Source organism: Salvia hispanica, chromosome 1 (genome assembly GCF_029641045.1).
Source record: "Salvia hispanica isolate PSC_SH4W2 chromosome 1, Shi_PSC_v1, whole genome shotgun sequence".
Classification (NCBI taxonomy): Eukaryota; Viridiplantae; Streptophyta; class Magnoliopsida; order Lamiales; family Lamiaceae; genus Salvia; species Salvia hispanica.
In genome coordinates this window covers 17,903,845-17,924,974 of record NC_142692.1, presented here as the reverse complement: position 1 = coordinate 17,924,974, position 21,130 = coordinate 17,903,845, and the positions used below count along the sequence as shown (strand labels likewise).

Genomic DNA, 21,130 nt, shown 5'->3' with positions numbered 1-21,130 from the left:
CGAATTTTTAATAAATATTAAGCAAATATTTTTTATTGAAAAAATTCGCATCATGGTAAATTGTTAAGTTGCATGTTTTTAATGTATATATGCATTATTAATTTACTACTATTATTTATATTTTATTATTAATTTGTATGTATAATGTCATAGTGGTAATAATTAAATTTAAAAGATTTTAAAAATATGAAACTAAATTTTTTATAATTTAATCCAATTTCAAGTTTATTGTCACAAACAGTGTTAATGTGTTACTGTAAATCCTAGCCTACTAATTCTATATAAGTATGATGAATGAAAGAGAAAAGCAATCTGATAGATTATGTTTTAGAGCTGGGCCCAAATAGGTTTTGACTAAAAGTCCAGCCCAAATATTATTTCTAATAAAACCCAGCCTAGGGCTGCAGAATTGTATCATAGCTCAGAAAATTTTCTCTTCTCCGGCGAAAATACCTAAAGGTAAATTTTCTAGGGTTTGCAAGCTGAAAGAGCTCTGATTCCTATGTTTTAGAGGCTGAAAGAGCTCATAATTTTCGTATGAAAGGCCTTAATCGGCGTGGCTGGAGTCGCATTTTTCTACACTCTTGATTTCAACTTTTATAAACTTCGATAAAGTTGAAGAATCAACTATTTCACTGGAGAAGTTGTTTAACATTATTTTTATTATTGTTGCAGATCTAATTACAATCATGGCAGAGGATGAAAATCAGAACGTGGTGAAAGAAGAGGTCAAGGACGATGGTGGTGATGTAAGTCTTCGTCTGTAACTTCTATATTTGCGCGTTATTTGAGATTTATTAACATTGTGGACTTGCTAGTGCGTGATTATCATTTTCTATTGTGGATTCATCGTAAGTTTTTATTAGGCGCCGTTTAATTGGTGATAAATTCAATTTGGCCTGAAGCTAGTTGAATAAATTAGCACCCTCGGATTGAACCAAAGGTAGTATTGCGCAACCAGATAATGTGCGTTAAAGGTTCAAGAGTGTATGTGTTGATCTTGATGCAAAGAAATACTCGTCGATTTTTTTCAATTAAAAAATATCACATTCATCCTATTGTATTTTTTATTCGTATAGATTGCTGGTTCAATGTGCTGAAAATTTAGAAATGTAAACTGTAATAAATATCACATTCAGCCTGTTTATGCATGGCTTGAGAGTTTGTCCATCTTATAAGTTAGATCCATATATAAACTCTACTTTAAATATTTGAATATATCCTTCTGAAGAGATCTGTTACCGATTATGCTTTGTGAAATGCAAATGATTCCTCAAGCTTTCCATCACTGCAATGCAGATAGCTCCATTTGACCCTTCAAAGAAGAAGAAAAAGAAGAAGCCAGTGGCTCAAGAACTAGCTGAAGATGATCCTGTTGATACTCTAGCTGAGAAGACTGAGAGCTTGTCTGGTATGTTTCTTTGCCAATGTTTTTGCGATTCCAATCTTATTATCTTGCAACTTGATATTAGGCTTTGTCACTTATAAATGTTTCACATTTCTCTGCAGTTTCAGATGGTCTTGAAACTTCATTTGCTGGTCTAAAAAAGAAGAAGAAGAAACCGGTGGGTGGTAATGTAGATAATTTTGTTGTATTTGGGGAATTATTGGTTGCTCTAATTGCTTATGGTATGTACTGTGATGTGTAACTGTTGCAGGCACATGCTGATCTGAATGAAGAGAAAGAAGCTGTTGGTGAAGATGTGGATGGTAAGTTCTGCTTGTTTTAGACTGCATTGGATTTGCTCCTTCATCTCTGGGTTTATGCTAGACTGAGCTGTTTGTGAAATTATAGATACAATTGGAGAGGATGAGGAAGGAGAAGGAATTGTTTTGCAACAATACCCATGGGAAGGAAGTGATCGGGATTATGTGTATGATGAGGTGATTGAGGCTCTCTGACTACCTTGAAATTAACCATCTTTTTTTTCTGTGTTTTCAGTTTTTTTCTGTTTTCTCTCAAGTGTCGGGAATATTCTGTGACCTTATTAATTGATGAAGACTATGCATACTTTTTTAGTATTGAGTCCTCTCAGATGCAAATACTTCATACTTCAATTTCATGCCTATCATTAGATAACACTAACGTCTTAATGCCTTGGCTTGGGTTACTGCATCTGAAGATGTATAAACATGACATTTCTTTCCTACTGCTGCATGTTCCCAAGGGAATTGCTATCAGGAAATCAAATTTATATTGTTTGTACTATTGGTTCTACATTCATGGAGATTCTTACTCTTCTTGTGTTTACCTCTGACCTTTCACCACTTGAAGTATTGATTCTATCTTTAACATGTGCAGCTACTTGGGAGGGTTTTCAACATTCTTCGTGAGAATAACCCTGAGCTCGCTGGGGATCGGCGCAGGACAGTTATGAGACCTCCCCAAGTACTCCGTGAAGGAACAAAGAAAACTGTTTTTGTGAATTTTATGGATCTCTGCAAAACGTATGCTATTTATTTTTTCTATTTCCCATTGCATAAAATGGATTTACACCTTTTTGTTTGAGAACAAGTGATTAAGATGATTTTTTTTGTTTGGTGGTTTAATTCCCTACAGGATGCATAGGCAACCAGAGCATGTGATGACTTTCCTTCTGGCTGAAATGGGAACAAGTGGATCTCTTGATGGGCAACAAAGATTGGTTGTTAAAGGGAGGTTTGCTCCCAAGAATTTTGAGGGAATCTTGCGACGCTATATTAGTAAGTTTTTTCATTGCTCCCTTCCTGAAATGGAATCCATCTCTGTGACACATTTTTTTTAATCTAAAATTTTCATCTCTGTTCCCATTTGTTCACCAAAGTAGTAGGTATCTAAGTATTTTATGACCTTGTATGAAATATGAATAATAAACTGACTAATAGTTCAGCTCTAAGTGACTTGTCCTTGTGATCATATCTGCAGATGAGTATGTCATATGCAATGGTTGCAAAAGTCCTGATACTATTCTTTCAAAGGAGAACAGACTCTTCTTCCTCAGATGTGAGAAGGTAGTTTCTTATCTTCTCATTATTTTTTTATGTATCTAAGGTTTTAGATTGCAACAGAGTCCTTTCTTGTGAAAAATAGTTCTGGTTTCTTGTATCCGGGGCTGTGATTTTCTCTGTGATATTTTTTGAACGAGATTTCTCACTGGTCTAGGGGCGTTGAGTAAAATATATTTTGTATTTATCCTTTGTGCTTTTCCTGTATGAGATTTCACATGGTCTGATATCCCATCAGGTATTGAGACAATTATTTCTGTAACTCTATGCCTAGATGCCCTTTTGTTTTGGTATGATAGTAGGATACATGTTTAAATTTATAACTAAATAAAATTTCAAACTCTATAGAAAAATATTGATAGTAGACTGGTTATTGTATGGTATTCTGTGGAGGCCTGTGATGATTGATATATTTGCCTACATTGTCTGATCGATCTAGTTGAAGAGACCTTTTCTACAAAGTCTGAGGCCACCAGGGAAGTTAGCTAATTTTCAGAAAACATTGTCAACTATTTTGGGAGAACCTTTTAAGTGCTTGTTTTCTTACGACAGGGTGACTTGAAACTCAAATACTTTATGTACCCTAGACCTTGTCCCATGGCTTGTTGAGTCAATATGTTATGTATTCGTCTTCTTTATGTTTTGTGGAAATTTATTGGCAAATAGCAGTGAGCCGATTTTTTTATGATACTGTCCAAGGCCTGTGATGATCTAAATATTTGCCTACATTGTCTGATTGCTCTAGTTGAAGAGTCTTTTAAACCAAGTCTGAGGCTTTGGCTAGTTGGATAGTTATCAGAACAATGTCAATTCTTTAAGCACCTTTTTTAGTGCTTTCTAATAGGGGAACTTTGACCCATTATATTTTATTTACCCCTTGCCATTCCAAAGGACTTTGTTGTGACAATATATTCTGACTCAGTTCCCAGGTGGCATTTTATTAGTATAATGTAGGAGCTAAGCCATATGGATATTCATTGGCACTCATCTGATTATTTGTATAAACCATATGTAATTTGGTGTTAGTAAACTGATTGTTTTTAGGCTATTTCCCGAGGCCTGTGATGATCTAATTATTTGCCGACATTGTCTGATTCCTTTAACTGAAGACTCTTTTTCTAATAAGTCTGAGGCCTCGGTGGAAGTTAGATAATTTTCAAAAACAGTCAACTACTTGGAAGTTCAAACACCATTGCAATTTCTCTCAAATAATATCAGTGGAACTCTTTATTCTTCACATATTATCGTATTTGCCCTAGTCTCTCTCAGATACTTTTTGGACAAACTTATCTGCAGTGCTATTATGCCTTGGCTTGTTTTTGGTTTGGTAGTAGGGGCCCCATACAGTGCTATGATGATTTAAATATTTGCCTACATTGTCTGATTGCTCTAGTTGAAGAATCTTTTGTACTAAGACTGAGGCCTTGGGAAATTTAGATCATTTTCAAAACATTGTGAACCTTTTGATACACCAGAGAGTGATTTCAAGATTTACCCTTGCACATCTTTCATTGCTTAATATCAGTAGGAGCCATACGGAGATAATTTTGACCAACTGATTAATTTTATAACCTACTTAGGAATTTATTGGTAGTAAATAAATTGATTCTTTTTCTAGTATCCTCCAAAGTCCTGTGATGATCACATATTTGCCTACATTGTCTGATTGCTCTAGTTGAAGAGTCTTTTTTCTTACAAGCCTGAGGCCTTTGGGGAAGTTTCTAATTAATAAAAACATTGCTGACTTCTTTTAAATTTTTGTTGTCCTTTTGCGGATTTTTTAACTTGAATAATTTACCATTTGTACTCTTATATAGGGCAATGTTTTTAGCAGTTGGATAATTGTTAGTGTTGTATGATTGTTTATTTCTTGTAGTGTGGTTCTGGGAGGTCCGTGGCTCAGATCAAGGCTGGATTTGTGGCTCGGGTTGGTCGTCGGAAAGCTGGAACATGAAGTATTTGACTCAGACAGTTTGTTCTATACTTGTGAAGTGCTTTTATTTGGATTTTTTGTGTTGGTAATTTTGTTAATTCTGCATCCTTGCCAATAAGAACAGTATGTGTTGTATGAAATTGGTTGATAGTAAGTTTTTGGATGAAAATCTAGTTATGTAGACATGTTTTACTTGACAATTACTGACGAGCTCTTAATTCTGGCTAATCAGAAGCATCCTGCCCTGTCCCTGTGCATCTTTTTTGAAAAATATTAGTCATAACAACCTAACCTCACATTCAATAAGACTGAATAATTACTAATCACAATCGTTTGTGATGAGACCGCTGAACTTTTAATATTCTCTAGTTTTAAACAAGTGCAAAAGTTACTCATTTAGATCTTTGCAACCTAAATGTCAATGTGTATGGAGATTCATAGCAATCGTCCTTAGATTTTTTGAAAGATTTGTCGTGGAATGTGAAGTCTCGGGGTGTGGTTTTGGTGCTATAGTGATAAGGAGAACCAACCCGTTACTTTAATTTGCAAGACAATCTCTCCACACCTTGTCTCCAATCTGCCTATGAAAAAGAATTGATGGCCCTCATGCTTGCCATCCAACTTTGGAGCTCGTATCTCCCGGGTCGTTGTTTTGTCCTCGTGCGAACAGAGCAACGAAAATTGGGCTGCCAAGCTTCTCGACTATGACTTTACAATAGTCTATAAGAAGGGAGTTTTGAATCGTGCGGCAACCCTCTCTACCTCGATTTGGCTCGATTGGTCTGAGGTACAAATGCACAAGGCATATGACTCCACTCTCTCAGCTATAAAAGCAACCTTGATATAGGGTAGGGGTGTCGAAATGGGTAGCGGGTAATGAGTAATTCCCATCCCGACACGATACCCGGCGGGTATCGGGTACCAGTTACCCGACAAAGGCGGGAAACAGGATGGGGTCGGGTATTGTAAAAATAGGTGTTGCATGTATCGGGTTTACCCGATAGACCCGTTAAACCCGATATTTTTCAGGTTAAGGATTTTTTTTATTTAATTATGTGTTACTAGCATTTTAGGAATGTAGGGTTTATTCTCTAATCTTCTCTAAATACCTACCTACAAGCCATCAGTATTTTCAGCCCCACTACTAGATGGGATATGCAGCTGTTGTAAGTTGGCTGTTGGAATCTCTTTAATTCAAAGACCAAGATGATAGTTGAAATTTCTTCTATTGTTGTTGTAATTGATTGCAGGGAAGTTGCTGAATATAATTTTATAAATGTGTTTGCATTGCTCGTTGATTTGATGACTATAAATGGTCATCTTTATATGTATGACCTTTACTGATGCTTTAGTTTTATTGAATCAACTGCTAACGCTAACGCTAACACTATTGGAAATGTGTATTGTTAACTAGGGAATGATTTCTTCGAATGCCTTTGAAAACATATCATTGGCATTTGCTCATGGCTTTTCTTGAGAATCCTTGTAGGCTCTCATAGGATATTAAAGCAGGTCTGGTGTGGGTAGCTGCAAAGTCGGGTGCGGGATACCCCGACTTGGGTAGCGGGACAGGCATCAGGACTGGGTTAGGGTCTAAATCAGGTGCGGCCATGCTGGGGCTTATTGCACCCTATCGTCGACTTGCTCTAATGTATGGTCAAGCATGCTACCAAATTCATAGCAGCTTTTTGGAAGTTACATCCCTGAAGAGAGAGTCGAAGATTACCCCGAACAGGTCCATATCAAAATTCCTTTGGTTGAGACACTACAAAAATGCTCAATCATGAAAGACTTAGTGGCCAAGAAACAGAAGTAGGACACGTATAGAAAACTGTAGTTCTGTAATCCAACAAAGGCTTCTTGTCAAGTTCAAGGATCTAAACATCTTCATCATAAATCTCATGTTTTATCTTTTCATAGGAAGTTGGGCATGGAAGCTTGAAGCCAACTTCCATCACCCTCCAAATTGCAGACACAAGTGTGACCCATCCAAGGAGAATAGTAGAAGATGTGTGTGTTTTTATCTCTTGTAGACTTCGTTGTTTTAGATATGGAGGAAGATAAAGAGCGTTCCTCTCATCTTGGGAAGACCATTTTTGAGAACTGGAGATGCACTGATAGATGTTAGATAAGAAGAGCTAACACTGCAGTCAATGATGAAAGCATCATATTATCCATCTACGATATATTGAAATTCCATAGAAAAGAAGGAGCATAGAGTACGATGAGTGCAACGTCATATAAGTGAGAGCCAATTGTGCGGGAGAGGTTGCGTCAATTATCTCACTTCTAGAGATCCTCTAGAAGTATGTTAGTGAACTCTCATGTTTTCGTTCCTTAAGTTCATTCATATGAGTTTAATGCTGACATGCTCGATTTTGATGGCGTACCCAATGCCTTGCCAAAGTTCCACCATACAGAGGACATCAGTCCCTTTCTTTAAGGGCACTCGAAGAAGAAGATGAGGTAAAAAGAATGAACAAAAATAATAAGCACCACAAGTCGAGCTCAAACAACTTCCCAGTCACTTGCTGTATGCATTCTTGTGAGAAAAAAGAAACATTGTGATAGTGTTTGCTTCCCTTCTGAAACCGAACCTGAAAATTTTCTATTATTTGAAGAGACATTAATCTTGTATAAATTGGTCTGTTTTTAGTTTAAAAGGGATTTTGATTTAAAAGGAATTTGCCCATCTATATGTATACATGGATTAATGGGTTGGCCTCTCTTAACATGTTAAGAAGAGTTTTTATTCACTTGGTTGGACAAGTTTTCTTTATTAATACTACTTTTAAATTGAAATTGTAGGTACATCAAAGTTTTAGTTGTGTCCAACTGAATACAATGACATACATGCAAATACTATATTTTTCTATATTAATTCTTTAAGCCGCTGACTTTATACATAATTTTAAATTAAGAAATGGAATCTTGATATTCCCCCCTTCCCCTGAAACTTTGTCACCTACTTCCATTTTTATTTGTCCCTAAAAATTTATCACCTTTCATTTCTACTATTTTTGGTAGTGATCTTACATTCCACTAACTCATTCACACTCACATTTTATTATAAAACTAATATATAAAAGGAGAACCCACATGCCACCAACTTTTTCAACCCACTTTCTATTACATTCTTAAAACCCGTGCCGAGTCAAGTAGTGACGAATTATTAGGGACGGAGGGATTAATATTTTCACGTTCTTTAATCAATTATGTATCTGCCACATACTATTGTTCCAAATGTCAAATAGGTATACGTTGTCAAATAGGTATACGTTGTTAACATTCTTGTTGGGACCATGCGACCTTTCCACACAACATGAGACGCCCCGCTCTTTTTGATATTATGTAATTTTTTCATAATCTATTGATGGAAATTTCATTTATAAATAATATCTCATCTCATCCCATCCAAATTCCAATTATATAGGATTATTTAATATACTCTTATTTAATTTTTATTATTACCTCTCTAGTGCTAATTCATCATCAAAATAAATATTTGCATAACTAATTAGCCAATAAATACTTAGCAGTTTTAAAGGAAAATTAAATTTTAATTTTACAATTGTATGAGTTACACTATTACAAATTAGGTATGAGGACGACCAGGCCAAGAGAGACAGTAATGAAATTCAAGCTTAAGATATTTGGACCAATTGATATCACTTTACCATTAGAATGTCCCATAAAATATCTACCGTTTAAATATATTCAGTAGTGTTATAGTAGCTAGTATTTTTTATATTAAGATTGATGTCTATAAATCTGATTTTTACTCATGACGATGTTAGTGATGCAATAAACATACAAACACTGCTTGCAAGTAATGGGCATGGTGGGGCTTAAACCCTGATTTCTTTTTCCCTTTTTATTATATTTTAAAATGTGAAGATTATTTAAATTTGCATTTATTAGACTGGAGCATATAAAAATACAAAAATAGTTGAGCTCTTATCAACATTTTTTTTGTACCTGTACCTGTATTTTGAATACTAACATTGTCATATATATTATCTGCAGATTCAATGTGATTATGATGTGTAACATGAACTCATGAAGTAACTGGTTATGTTAGTAAATCTGATATAATAATTAAATGAAAGCATTTATAATAAATACTACTCCAATAGATTTTAAAGAGAAATAAACCTACAATAATTATGAGATTTTAAAATTTACTCCATCATTCCCATAAAAAATGTCATACTTACGGGATGACATAGGAGGAGGTTTTATTTTGTATGTTAGGTGAAGAGAGAATATATAGTTTTATGAGCATAATAATGTGAGAGGAATTTTTGCCAAAAAAAAATGTGGCATTTTTAGTAGGAACAAACTAGAAAGGAAAGTGAGATATCTTTCATGCGACGCAGGGAGTATATAATTAGGGAAAAGCAGTCCTAGTTATAATTTGAATGTGGGATTAAAAATGAATTAAGCTCATCAATTTGACCAAATTATTTAGCTCTGTATTATTTATCAGTAGTATTTAACTGGGATTGGGTGGCAATTGCTTCTGATAGGTGGTTAGACAGTAGTTGTTGCTTCCACACAAACCAACTCAAAATATGGAATTTGGAGTTTATAGTACTCCCTCCGTCCCATAAAAGATGGCACACTTTCTTTTTTAGTTTGTCCCACAAAAGATGTCACATTTCCCTTTTTGGAAAAAGTTCTCTCTCACATGAATATAAAAATTATATTTTCTCTCTCCATTTAACAAATAAAACAAACCTCCTAAAATCCCGTGCCATTTTCAAAGTATGCCAACTTTTCTGAGACGGAGGGAGTATATGTTAATACTGATTTTCAAATAATGCATGCATATGCAAGCATATATGACAAACGATCATATAGTAGTAGTATAATGAACAAAAACACCAAATCTCAATTATTAATCAAATAATCAATACATGCATGATGCAAAAGTTAGTAATATCGCCACAAACTACGCACTATGTTATAAAGTTGAAAAGTGGTTGTGGTTGATTTAATAAAATCACATATATTATCGTACATATAAAGTAACTGTCGGTACATATTGAAGAAAAAAATATAAAATTCACTTTGTTACTTTAAATTGCGTAGGCACAATACTCTGTACCCAATTAAGTCGAAAGATTATACTGTATACGATTATGACATCACATGCCCATGTTGGTGTAAGACAAATAGACTTATAGACAATATCAATGTACTAACATTTACATTTATATATATACAAAATAATATTATAAGTGCTTCTTCATAGGTCGTAATAATAAAAATTTTCATATTCTAAACAGACATATATACATAGGATTTGCGTGTGGTGATTATTATTTTAAAATCACACAATTAGATTGTTTCACTAACCAAAATTAATTTGACAGGAGATTGTAAAACGTGCGTTTAATTTGAAAGTAATTTACAAATGTTAAGTTATTGTTATAATCTACAAATAAAAGAATGGGATTTACTTTTAATCCACATTTGGCTAATATAAATAATACTAGAATGATAAAAAAAAAAAGGTTCATTTTGTCTCATCATTTGAAGCGTTTTTTTAAATAAATTATGTTTATAAAAATAGTGAAGGAAACCTTGTTATTCTGGTCAATAATTTTATTACATGATATATTATTCCAAAAATAAAACAATGAATAATATCCAGAGTCCAGACGATTGGACAAATTGTGGAATCCTAGAGTTTTGTTTACCCACCGAAATTAACAGTCCTCCAAGTTTTACCAAGGTTTGTTTACCACGCATTGACTTGCATAAGAGTTAATATTGAGTAAACAGTTTTAACTTTTAACCCTCTGTGTGGATTGGTGGAGAGTTTACCGTATCTGTGTTCGAAGCGAAAGAGAGAGATCGAACATCGAAGCCCTGTGTCGTGCATGCATTTTGTGCACCTTTTCCCCCTTCGCATGCACACGCGTTTTCCCCCTTCTCTCTCTCCCTCTCTCTCTCTCTCTCAATATATACAAGCGCGCCTCTGTCTCTCTCCGTCTATTTAATTACTAGATTTTACTTTCTTATTTCTCGCCTCTGCCAGATTACTTCTCCGATCGCCGCCTCCTGCTTTTACTCCTTTTTTTGTGGTCTACTCTGAGTCTAAATCCGAGATTTGGAGTTGAAATTAGTGATGTATCAAATTTTGCCTTTCTCTTGACTGAATTGCGGATTTAGGGTTTTGATTTTGCGTTTCCCCTTTGTTTGGGGTTTTAGATTTGAATTTCCGAAAAATGGGGTCAAAGAATTGCATGAATCATGTTTGCCGTGGAACGACGTCGTCTGAGTGGAAGAAAGGTTGGAGCTTGAAATCAGGTGGATTTGCTAACCTGTGTTACATATGCGGGTAATTATCCTCTTTTTTTTTTTGTTCAATTAAGATTGCTTCCTATTTGTGGATTTCTTCGATTGATTTAAAGCATATTGACTTTTTACTATATATAGGATTTTTGCTTCTAAATTCTCTAATGACTACTTAGTTCGAATGTAGGAAAATTCAACCTTGATGACTCTAGTCAAAAGGTGTTACAATGCACTATGTTCGTCAAGTCAACTACTGTATTTTTGCTAGATTAGGTTTCAATCCTTGACATGATCAGCATCTGGTTGTGGTTTCTTCTGTTAAAAAGCGTAGTAATTGTGATATGATTCTTATGATGCGTACGACTATATCCAACCACTGAAAAGCTTAAATCTTTTTCTTACACAAATTTTGACATTAAGAACCATACTGTCCATCTTGAACAATATCTACTCTGTTTGGACAATGCATTGAAATGTTTCGTTTAGTTGAATTTTTTCCAACTGCCCCATAAATTACTTTCTTGGTTGCATGAGAGAATATTGGCATATCTGCCTTCTTCATGTTATTAAAACTTAATTGGAAGTTTCTTCGACTGATATTTTTGAAATGCACATACATGTTCTTTCTATCTGCTTTTTTGTGTAACTTTTGTGGTTTGACGGGGTGTGAATGTGAATTTCAGATCTGCCTATGAGAATGCGGTTTTCTGTGAAACGTTCCACTTGGAGGAATCTGGTTGGAGGGAATGTCGGATATGTGCAAAGGTAAAATACTTTGTGTTGTCGTTTTATTTGTCATATTTTTCTAATTTGTCCGACCATTATTATATGTTATTGGCAGCGAATTCATTGTGGGTGCATTGCTTCAAGATATGTACATGAATACATGGATTTTGGAGGTGTTGGGTGCATAACCTGCCTAAAGCGATTGGAAGTTCATTCTAAACAATCACTTCAGGTTATCGGACTCTAAAACTTGCAATTTACAAGAACTGCATCATATTCGTGATGATTGTTGATAATTGTTGTTTCCAGTCTTGTAATGGAATTTAATCTTCTATAGTCATGAGTTTCCATAAATTTTTTGTCCTAAAATAGGATCATGGATGGAATTCTGTATGTGAATGTTTGTTCTTTATTACCTTCTATCCATTTTATATCTCACTTTCCTTGGCTGGTGAGATAGACCACTCGAAGCTTGTTCTGCTGTGCATGATGCATTTCTGTCTGTCAAATATTTTAGACATTTCCTTTAAGTTTCCTGTTTTTTTGTTAGAGATTTCTGTAAATACAAAGATTTGTATCCTCTCCCAATTATGTAATATTTTTTATATTAATAGCAATATCTAACTGATCTTACATCTAGTTTATTTAGTTCTCACTTCAGATGCTCATACCTGAATATTTTGCAGATCCCTAGTAATATTTCTGAGGACACAGTTTCTACAAATGGGATTAAGGATGTTCATCCTGGAGTTATAGAGAATCGCATTGATGATGACAAGTTTAGCACTCAGAGGTTACTGCAATTGACCAAGGCTATAGGTGCAATTGATGGTTGTTCGGGTCTTGAGCAACTTACACATGAAGATCCCTTGCTTAAAAGTAGGCAAAGCAGCACGCGCATTCCAAATCTCACTCAACAAAGTTTGTCATCTACTTTCTTCAAAACAGATTATAGCAGACCAAGAGATGGGGTTAAGAATATCTATCAATCTTTAGCTCAACCTTCTGTAAATTTCTCATTGATGACACCTTCAAGTAGTCCGATCACTATTTTGCCTTTTCCTGGTGGGATTGCTGAAGGAAGCGAACAGAGCAAAGGTTCTTTAGAACAAGCTTTCAATGTTCTACCAAAACCTCCCAGACCTAGCCCTACTGTTGGGTCTGAGGTAAATAAAGGAACTGTTTCACAAGCACGTGTTGCTAGGCCTCCTGCTGAAGGGCGAGGTCGTAATCAGTTGCTTCCTCGGTATTGGCCAAGGATCACTGACCAAGAACTGCAGCAATTATCTGGAGAGTATCCACACGTGTTCTTCTTTTCAATTTTTATGATTGTCCACCCAATTTTAGATGTGTCTTGATATATATCTTCAATTTTTTCTTGACCAGTCTCTAGTTTAAAATCCATTATAGTACCTCTGTTTGAGAAAGTTCTGAGTGCCAGTGATGCTGGGCGAATTGGTCGCCTGGTCCTTCCTAAAGCTTGTGCTGAAGTATGCCCTTCATTTGTTTTTGCAAAAATGCCTCGTAGAAACAGGTTAACTAAAGCTGGGGACCTCACTTATATCAAAGTTCTATTTTTTTTTTTCAGGCATTTTTTCCCCTGATTAATCAATCAGAAGGTATACCAATAAGGATTCAAGACATAACAGGGAAAGAGTGGACTTTCCAATTCAGGTTCTGGCCTAATAATAACAGCAGGATGTACGTATTGGAAGGCGTAACCCCTTGCATCCAAAATATGCAAGTACAAGCGGGTGACACAGGTATATACTCAGTTAATGTAAAATCTCATATGTTTGTGACAGTTAATCTTTTACTATTTGTTTTGTGCTCCCTATCTTGAATCCTTACATTTGCTAGAACTGGAAAGTTGAAGTGGAGGAATCCCCTTCAACTTGGGACAATAATGTATATAAGGTCATCAAACACATAGGAATTCTGTTATAGCCCATGTATGAGTGAGTGCCTTAGTAGTTACCATTACCAGGTAGACAGAAAGCAGCTTTTACAAGTTTATTCACAAATAAACTTTACGCTAGGATATTCCTTATTTCTCTTGTTGCTTGAAACAAATAGTGAATTGAATTTGAATGTAATACTTATAGCATACGAACTATAAAATGCTAGAATAACTCTTCAATTTTCAAATCCTTCTTTCTATTTAGATGTGCAACTTTCCATGAGACCTATTTTTGAATCATCTATACCCTTATTCATTTATTGGCTATCCTGCATAAGATTAGTCGTACAAAAATACGTTTTCCTACTTCACATTTAACTGTTTAAAATTTCTCTGCATTCTTTGATTCTTTCTTCTTTCACTCTTTGCAATACTTCTGCCTTTTCTTTTTCCAGTGGAATTACCATTATTACCATTTGTGTTATGTGTAGGAAATTCCTTTAGAATATAAAGGGATTTTCTTGTGCAATAAATAAATAAATAGTTAGATACTGTTCTATATATTCGAATAAACCTTGTTATATCTATTTGAAATATGCATCTGGGCTGAGTGTGGATACTGACTCGGTCAATATTATGTTTTCTATACAAGCTAACTTCCCTTCTCTTGTTTTTTTCTTTGACTAGTGACATTTAGTCGCATAGAACCTGGTGGTCAACTTGTCATAGGCTGCCGAAAAGCAATGAACAATGGTGATGCCCAGGTCAGAATTTTTATGCCTTGCCTTGACACCTCTTTCATGGATTCTTTTCCACTGTATTTCTCAATCATAATACGTAGCTCATAGATGTTATTTTTGGCAAATAAGTAGGACTCTCAATGTCTCGCCTCAACAAGTGGTGATTCTCCTGGGGAAGCATCATTTTCTGGCGCTACTGCTGGCAATCTGCTTTTAGTATGTGTTATTTGCTATTTTACCAAAATGCATCACTCAATATATTTGGATGTATATTCTAATTGAGATACCTTGCCATGCCAAATAATGTCAAGAATGGAGGTAAAACTTCTGATGATTCACTTCAGCGGTCCATGTCGGAGAGGAAGAAGGTGAAGAACATAAAAAATAAGAGGCTTCACATGCATACTGATGAAGCCATGGAGCTGAGAATAACTTGGGAAGAAGCACAAGAGTTGCTTCGTCCATCTCCCACTGCTGAACCAACTGTTGTTGTAGTTGAGGACCATGAATTTGAAGAATTTGAAGTAAGTTTCACTCACCATCTTGGAAATATTGTTCTTGTAATCTCATATATGTATATTATTATAAGTCTTTGGTAAATGGCACTGTTAGGATCATTTTCTAATTATTACATCATTATTCTGATACTCTAGTGCAATTATTAATTTTTTGGTTAGGAACCTCCGATATTTGGAAAGAGGACAGTTTTCACTTCTGGACCATCAGGGTAAGTATCACTGGACTTTCTCTCAAAAAAGTTCTCAATGAACCTGACATAACTGAACTTATCCAGATTTTAGTACTTGTGTTTCTTAAGGATCCATCACCTTGTGTTTTCATTACCTGCCTCTGGAATGTGACAAAGAATTGTGATGTACTAATGCTAGTGGCTTGATCATCTGGTCTAGACTCTTAATGTTTGAAGATTAAATCGTCATAAATTAGTAGGACCAGGTTAGAAACCGAATCATGAAATGTTGAAGAATCTTCTAACAGATAAGTGTAGCTTTATCGACTTAGTGTCCCCCCTGGGGCATATTAACTCCGTTTTGGTTTTTATTTATTTTTCCCCACTTCATGTGTTTTCAAGTTTATTTAATACTCCCTCCATCCCAATAAATATGAAACATTTGGTTTGCGGAATGAGATTTTATGTAGTGTTGTTTTGTTAGTTAATGAAGAGAGAGTAAAGTAAGAGAGATGAAAAAGTAGAGATAGAGTTATTTCCATTTTAGGAAACGTTTCATTTTTAATACGACAACCCAAAAAGGAAAATGTTTCATTTTTAATAGGACAGAGGGAGTATTTTTCAAGGTTTTTTTAGGGAAGACGATAATAGTATGTTTACTATTGTGTAGAAATATTACAGATATTTAAGCTAAGGTAATATTTAATGAGTCCTATTCTTTATTGTTGTTTTATTAGCGAAATCTAAGTTGGTGGATAACTTGTTACATAGCATGTGGCATATTACAAATAAGTTAATTATATGGTTGACTGGTAGATTTTACAATAGATTTAAATTTGATGGTTATAGGTTGTAAGATGCTCATTTATATAGTGTTTCTCTGTCATCCTCAAAATAAACATTGCTTACACATGCTTCACTCTTTTTCTTTTAAAAAATTTTCTCGTCCCACAAAATGTTACAAATATCAGTTGGAATGACATCCCCCAGTCAAATCAAAACACAGACATTTCCCCACACATGTTTCGGGAAGATCACCAACGACTTAGCAAGCAGCCATAAAATTATGCATGACTACTATAAGTGGTTCGGATGTTGTATGGGGGTTTGCATGTTAGTTTTGAATGTGGACCACATCGCGCTTAATTTTAAGTAATCTTCTTAGGGAGCAGGACCAGCTGGCTCAGTGTGACAGTTGCTTGAAATGGCGAAGATTGCCTGTGCATGCTCTTCTTTCTGCAAAGTGGTCATGTTCGGAGAATATATGGGATTTAAAAAGCTTAGCTACGTCAATAGTCAGTGCTTGTTATTTTTGGAAACTTTAGAAATACATCTTAGAATCCCATTTTTTGGATCAGATTTGTTTTTAAAACTTAAACCACAGTTTTTATGTCTCCCAACATGAACCATACCCCCCCCCCCAGGCTGGAAGTTTACACTAAGTGAAGAATTAGTGACATAATTTTAGCTATCATTGCTCTCTTTTCTGTAAAAGTAACAGGTTAACGCTCTTAGCAGTTTGATGGAAAAGAATGCATAATGATGGGTAAAAGTAACAAATAACTACACAACTTTCTTAATTATGGAATTGCAGAAATCTTTAGTCGTAGTATAAACTCTGTCAAATGATAATTCTGGATCACATTATAACAATAAATATAGAACGACATTGAACAATGTTACTCTTTTTCTTTTTCTTTTTCTTTTTCTTTTGAGTCACATGTTACACTGGGTGACTCAAAACCCCAACCTATTGGTTGGAGGGGAATACTCTTACTAATTGAAGTGCTTCAGCGTCTAACATATGTTACTAAACGAAAAAGTTAATTACATTCTCCTTGTGTAGGTCATGCCATTATCAAGTAACCTGAACATAATAGTTGTGCACACAACTATACTGAATTGATCAAACAATAATATTATGAAGTAAATATAATATTGCGTATATAATTTAGTCTCCTATTAATCCTTTCTTGTTCCTTCCTGTAAGCAAATAACTCATTGGTGTGCATAAAAATACACACAATGCCAGTACATGAGTTTACTTTAGTGTCTTTTCCAGCTATGTGTTGCTTGTTTCCTATGTGCACTATGCACATAATTCATTATACATATATGTGCTGTGTTGCATTGAATTGGATTCATAATGAACATGTAGTGCAGAATACTATAAATTTGATCATTCACATTAAAGAAAAAAAGACACGAACATAGTTCCAATATCCCTATAAAGCCTAAAATAGTTTTTTATTTAAGAAAACATTGGATACTTACAACTTAGATAAGTTTTTCACCAATGCAAACTAAATAACTTCAAATATTAACCATCTATGCAATGCAGATTAGGATAGCTATAGTAGCTATTGCATATAGATGATTTGTTTTCTTTTTGAGTAATGGATTTGTGAACTTCTGTGTGGATACTTGTAAAGTCATGGAGACCATGGTGGCGTGGTTTACTTGGAGAGTAAAATTTATATTTATGCCTTTATGGCGAGATCAGTTTTGTGTTCTGCCCGTCTCTCTGAGTTTTTGAAGAAATAGAATTGTGTGTTTATGGTTTTCTTTTATGGTGCTTTCTTTCAGGTGCTCATGTCCTGCTCCTGAGGACATACAGCCCAAGGATCTGGAACCTTTTGTTCCTAGTTACAAAGGTATGAACTCCGCTTAATATCCTTACAAAAGTCTCTCTTACCCATGTGCTTTTACATACTTACCTAATTGCTAAGTGATGCTATCAAGTTTGCATGTGCATACTTGGTTCCTCGTCGGTGTGTGTGTACTTTCTTTTGTTTCTACATGTGTTGCATGGTCACTGCTCAATGGACTGTCGAGGAGAACATATGATTCATGTAGCTTTTCACTTATGATGCTCATTTCATTACTAGAATATACCTAACATCATTAGACATGCTTTCTAACCTCTCACATCAGTTATTCAGCAAGATTATGTATGGGATTGATAAGAATACTGTCTGTCGAGAACAGGAATGCAAAAGCCCTCTCAGTGCTGTTTAACATTCTCAATTTCTCATTCACATTAATTGCCATGTTAACTGTATATATTCTTTACTCTCGTCTCACAGTTTCATGCTATTGAATACTTGCACTATATCTCTTCCGGATTCTTCTCCAGTAGGTCTAGTATATAAAAGCAATGCATTTTGTTTCTACTTTTTTTAACTGAAAAGGCTGAGCATTTAGTTCTGTCATTGACTGTTCACATTATCAAAACCTGATGATTATGCTGCCAGCCTGCCTAGTGGCAGTGTGGTTAATGCCTGATGCCAAAGGTCTCGGGTTCGAGTCCACCGGGATGCGGTCTTTAAATTTCTGTTCATTTATGTATAAATAAAAAAATATAAACTTTCTCTGATTTGACCACTTACCACTTTTGAGGATTTAAAAAATAATCCTCCCTCCGTCCCCTAAAAATAGAGACTTTGGGGACGGCACGGTTTTGATACGAATCGGTAAAGTTGGGGAGAGAGAGAGAGTAGTTTAAATTGTATTAGTGAATAGTAGAACACGTCATTAGTAGTGTAATGTATAGTAAAAAAATTCCAAATATAGAAGTGGACTAATTTTGGTGGCGGTACAAAAATGGCTTAAAGGGATTGTTTTTTGGGGATGGAGGGAGTAGTAATTGTTGGGAACTGTTTCCATTTTACCAGTTGTTATTACCAGATTGGTGTATTGATAATGTAGCTTATTGAATTTGAAGTGATTTAGCTCTTCAGCGATTTCCTTAAAAATAACTTCCTTAAACAACAATAATTTATAGTGCCCGTGTCTTAGTTGGACTCCAGTCCTCATCCAAAGAGAAAATCACAACATGCTGCTCCCCTTGGTATTAGAATGTTTCTATCCCTTGTGATGCAATCGTCTTGTCTTCGATTATCTTTTTCATCTTTTATGTTAAAAAAGTCACGTATGTTATTTCCTTCTTCAGAATCCAAGAGGAGAAAAGTTTCGGAAAACAAGATGCCAAAAGGAGGGGAGCCTTCTGGCTTAGATGCCTTGGCAACTGCTGCAGTTCTAGGAGACAACATAAGTGACATAGCTGAGAGTTCGGTAGGGGCCACCACAAGGCATCCTCGCCATCGTCCCGGCTGCACTTGCATTGTCTGCATACAACCTCCCAGCGGGAAGGGGAAGCACGAGCCCACTTGCAAGTGCAACGTCTGTCAGACAGTACGACGCCGTTTCAAGACACTGATGATGCGCAAGAAAAAGAGACAGTCTGAAGTTGCCCAAGCCAAGGATAGGGCTTCCCTTAAAATCGAACTGGGGAGGGAGGACATAGCCGGAGATGTGAAGACTGACGCAATGGGGAAGGAAGCTGACATGGAAGAATCGAGCAAGCAGTTGGACCTCAACTGTGATCCTCACCGCGAGGACGAGATGCTTGCACAGACAGCCGGAATGAGCTTGACAACATTGATGAACTCGGCTGCCCTACCTTTGGATATGTATCTCCCGCCTACCATCGCTCAGAACCAAGAAAATCTCTCCATCCCTGCAGATACAGATTGGAGAGGACATCAGTAAAGAGTTACGTTATTTATTTATTTATTGTTATTTTAAATTTTGAAATCCACAAATTTTGTGTTTTTGGGGATCACATGTAGTATATATATTTGAAAACCACAGTTATGTTTGTTAGGTGATGTTGCACTTGAGAGATTTGTTGGAGTTATTTAGGTAATAATGTATTAATACATATATAAACAAGATGGTTTCTGAAACTGATCTCAATCCCCATCGCCCCAATCTTCTGATTCTCATACATAAAGCGGCAAATTCCTTTAGGCAGACAAGAAGCAAATATATATGACAACCATGGTCTTTAAATTTAAATTCATTTATTCATCCAAAAGAAAAAAAGAAGCAAGAGGAGTTTAAGACGTCCATTGCCCTGACCAAAAATCTCGTCTCTAAAATCAAAGATCTCCAATTTTTTCTCGTACAGAGCTTCGCCGATGATATATAGCTTGTTGGTGTTTGCTTACTGATCCAACATTTTTCTACTTTGGCCATGGTTTGAACTTAAAGGAAATCAAGTGTTTAGTGGGTGCAATGCAAAGCTGCTCAAGTGTTACAAGCCAATAAATTCAAATTTTAGTGGAACCGAAATACTCGTTACCAAATTTTGCTGAAATAATTATATCTTCTTATAGTTGGAGGTGGGTTTTGGTGTCGAACATCGATCTTCTTATTTCTATTCGGATCCATTTTGTGAATTGATGCAAAATAATAGTATGAAGAAGTGTGAGTGATGTAGTTTGGTTTGAGGTAACAAAATTGGGTGATGAATGAGGGTATTTATAGATGATTTGGATGAATTGGCGATAAATTACTTTGGTGAATGAGGGTATTTTTTTTGGATTTTGGGGGTTGTAAAACCACATCCCTGACGCAAAAAAAAAAAAATATCGTCATACACCCCTAGCATTTAACATAATCACGAATGTGTTTTTTTAGTCTAAATTACCCCTCGGCACCACCTTTTGCACTTTCAAATTTAAATGGGTACATTATTTGTGATTTCGTAATAAGTTATCGTACTTCATACGAGATTAAAGTTTTCCTTTGTACAACAATAATGACGTGTGGGATATTAACGACGACAACTTCCATGTTCCAACCGAACTCTCATCGTCTCATTTTCCTGACTACCATCAGTAAATACACTCCCTTTATATAGACGACAACTTCCATCTTCCAACCAAACTCTCATCCTCCAAATCTTCAACTTCAAATATTCACTTCGACCTTTGATTGATGAAATCTTGATTGAGACTTTGTTTCACCTTTGGGATCAATATAATCTTCTCCTCTTTAATTCATCG

At 35.4% G+C, this 21,130-nt stretch overlaps 2 protein-coding genes and 3 non-coding genes across 5 annotated transcripts; all 5 read left to right on the top strand.

The window, feature by feature from the left end:
- Positions 1-346: 346 nt before the first annotated feature.
- LOC125190250 (eukaryotic translation initiation factor 2 subunit beta) lies at positions 347-5,146 on the top strand. Its single transcript, XM_089063150.1, has 10 exons — positions 347-459; positions 676-749; positions 1,300-1,411; positions 1,510-1,565; positions 1,659-1,710; positions 1,796-1,884; positions 2,303-2,448; positions 2,561-2,703; positions 2,906-2,991; positions 4,862-5,146. Exons 2-10 carry the CDS (start codon positions 690-692, stop codon positions 4,937-4,939), a joined length of 822 nt encoding a protein of 273 aa, XP_088919276.1. The 5' UTR covers positions 347-459; positions 676-689; the 3' UTR covers positions 4,940-5,146.
- Positions 3,375-3,459, top strand: LOC148933365 (small nucleolar RNA SNORD34). Its single transcript, XR_016134784.1, has one exon. It is a non-coding gene; the product is annotated as a small nucleolar RNA SNORD34 (small nucleolar RNA).
- LOC148933364 (small nucleolar RNA SNORD34) lies at positions 3,681-3,764 on the top strand. Its single transcript, XR_016134785.1, has one exon. It is a non-coding gene; the product is annotated as a small nucleolar RNA SNORD34 (small nucleolar RNA).
- Positions 4,039-4,123, top strand: LOC148933363 (small nucleolar RNA SNORD34). Its single transcript, XR_016134786.1, has one exon. It is a non-coding gene; the product is annotated as a small nucleolar RNA SNORD34 (small nucleolar RNA).
- A 5,588-nt stretch (positions 5,147-10,734) lies between the features above and the next one.
- LOC148933362 (B3 domain-containing transcription repressor VAL1-like) lies at positions 10,735-19,966 on the top strand. The gene is made up of 12 exons (XM_089062671.1): positions 10,735-11,267; positions 11,908-11,989; positions 12,066-12,182; positions 12,637-13,244; positions 13,344-13,440; positions 13,539-13,713; positions 14,538-14,614; positions 14,723-14,806; positions 14,902-15,114; positions 15,268-15,317; positions 17,865-17,932; positions 19,231-19,966. The coding sequence occupies exons 1-12, from the start codon at positions 11,155-11,157 to the stop codon at positions 19,827-19,829; spliced, it is 2,283 nt and encodes a 760-aa protein (XP_088918797.1). The 5' UTR covers positions 10,735-11,154; the 3' UTR covers positions 19,830-19,966.
- The last annotated feature ends 1,164 nt before the right edge of the window (positions 19,967-21,130 follow it).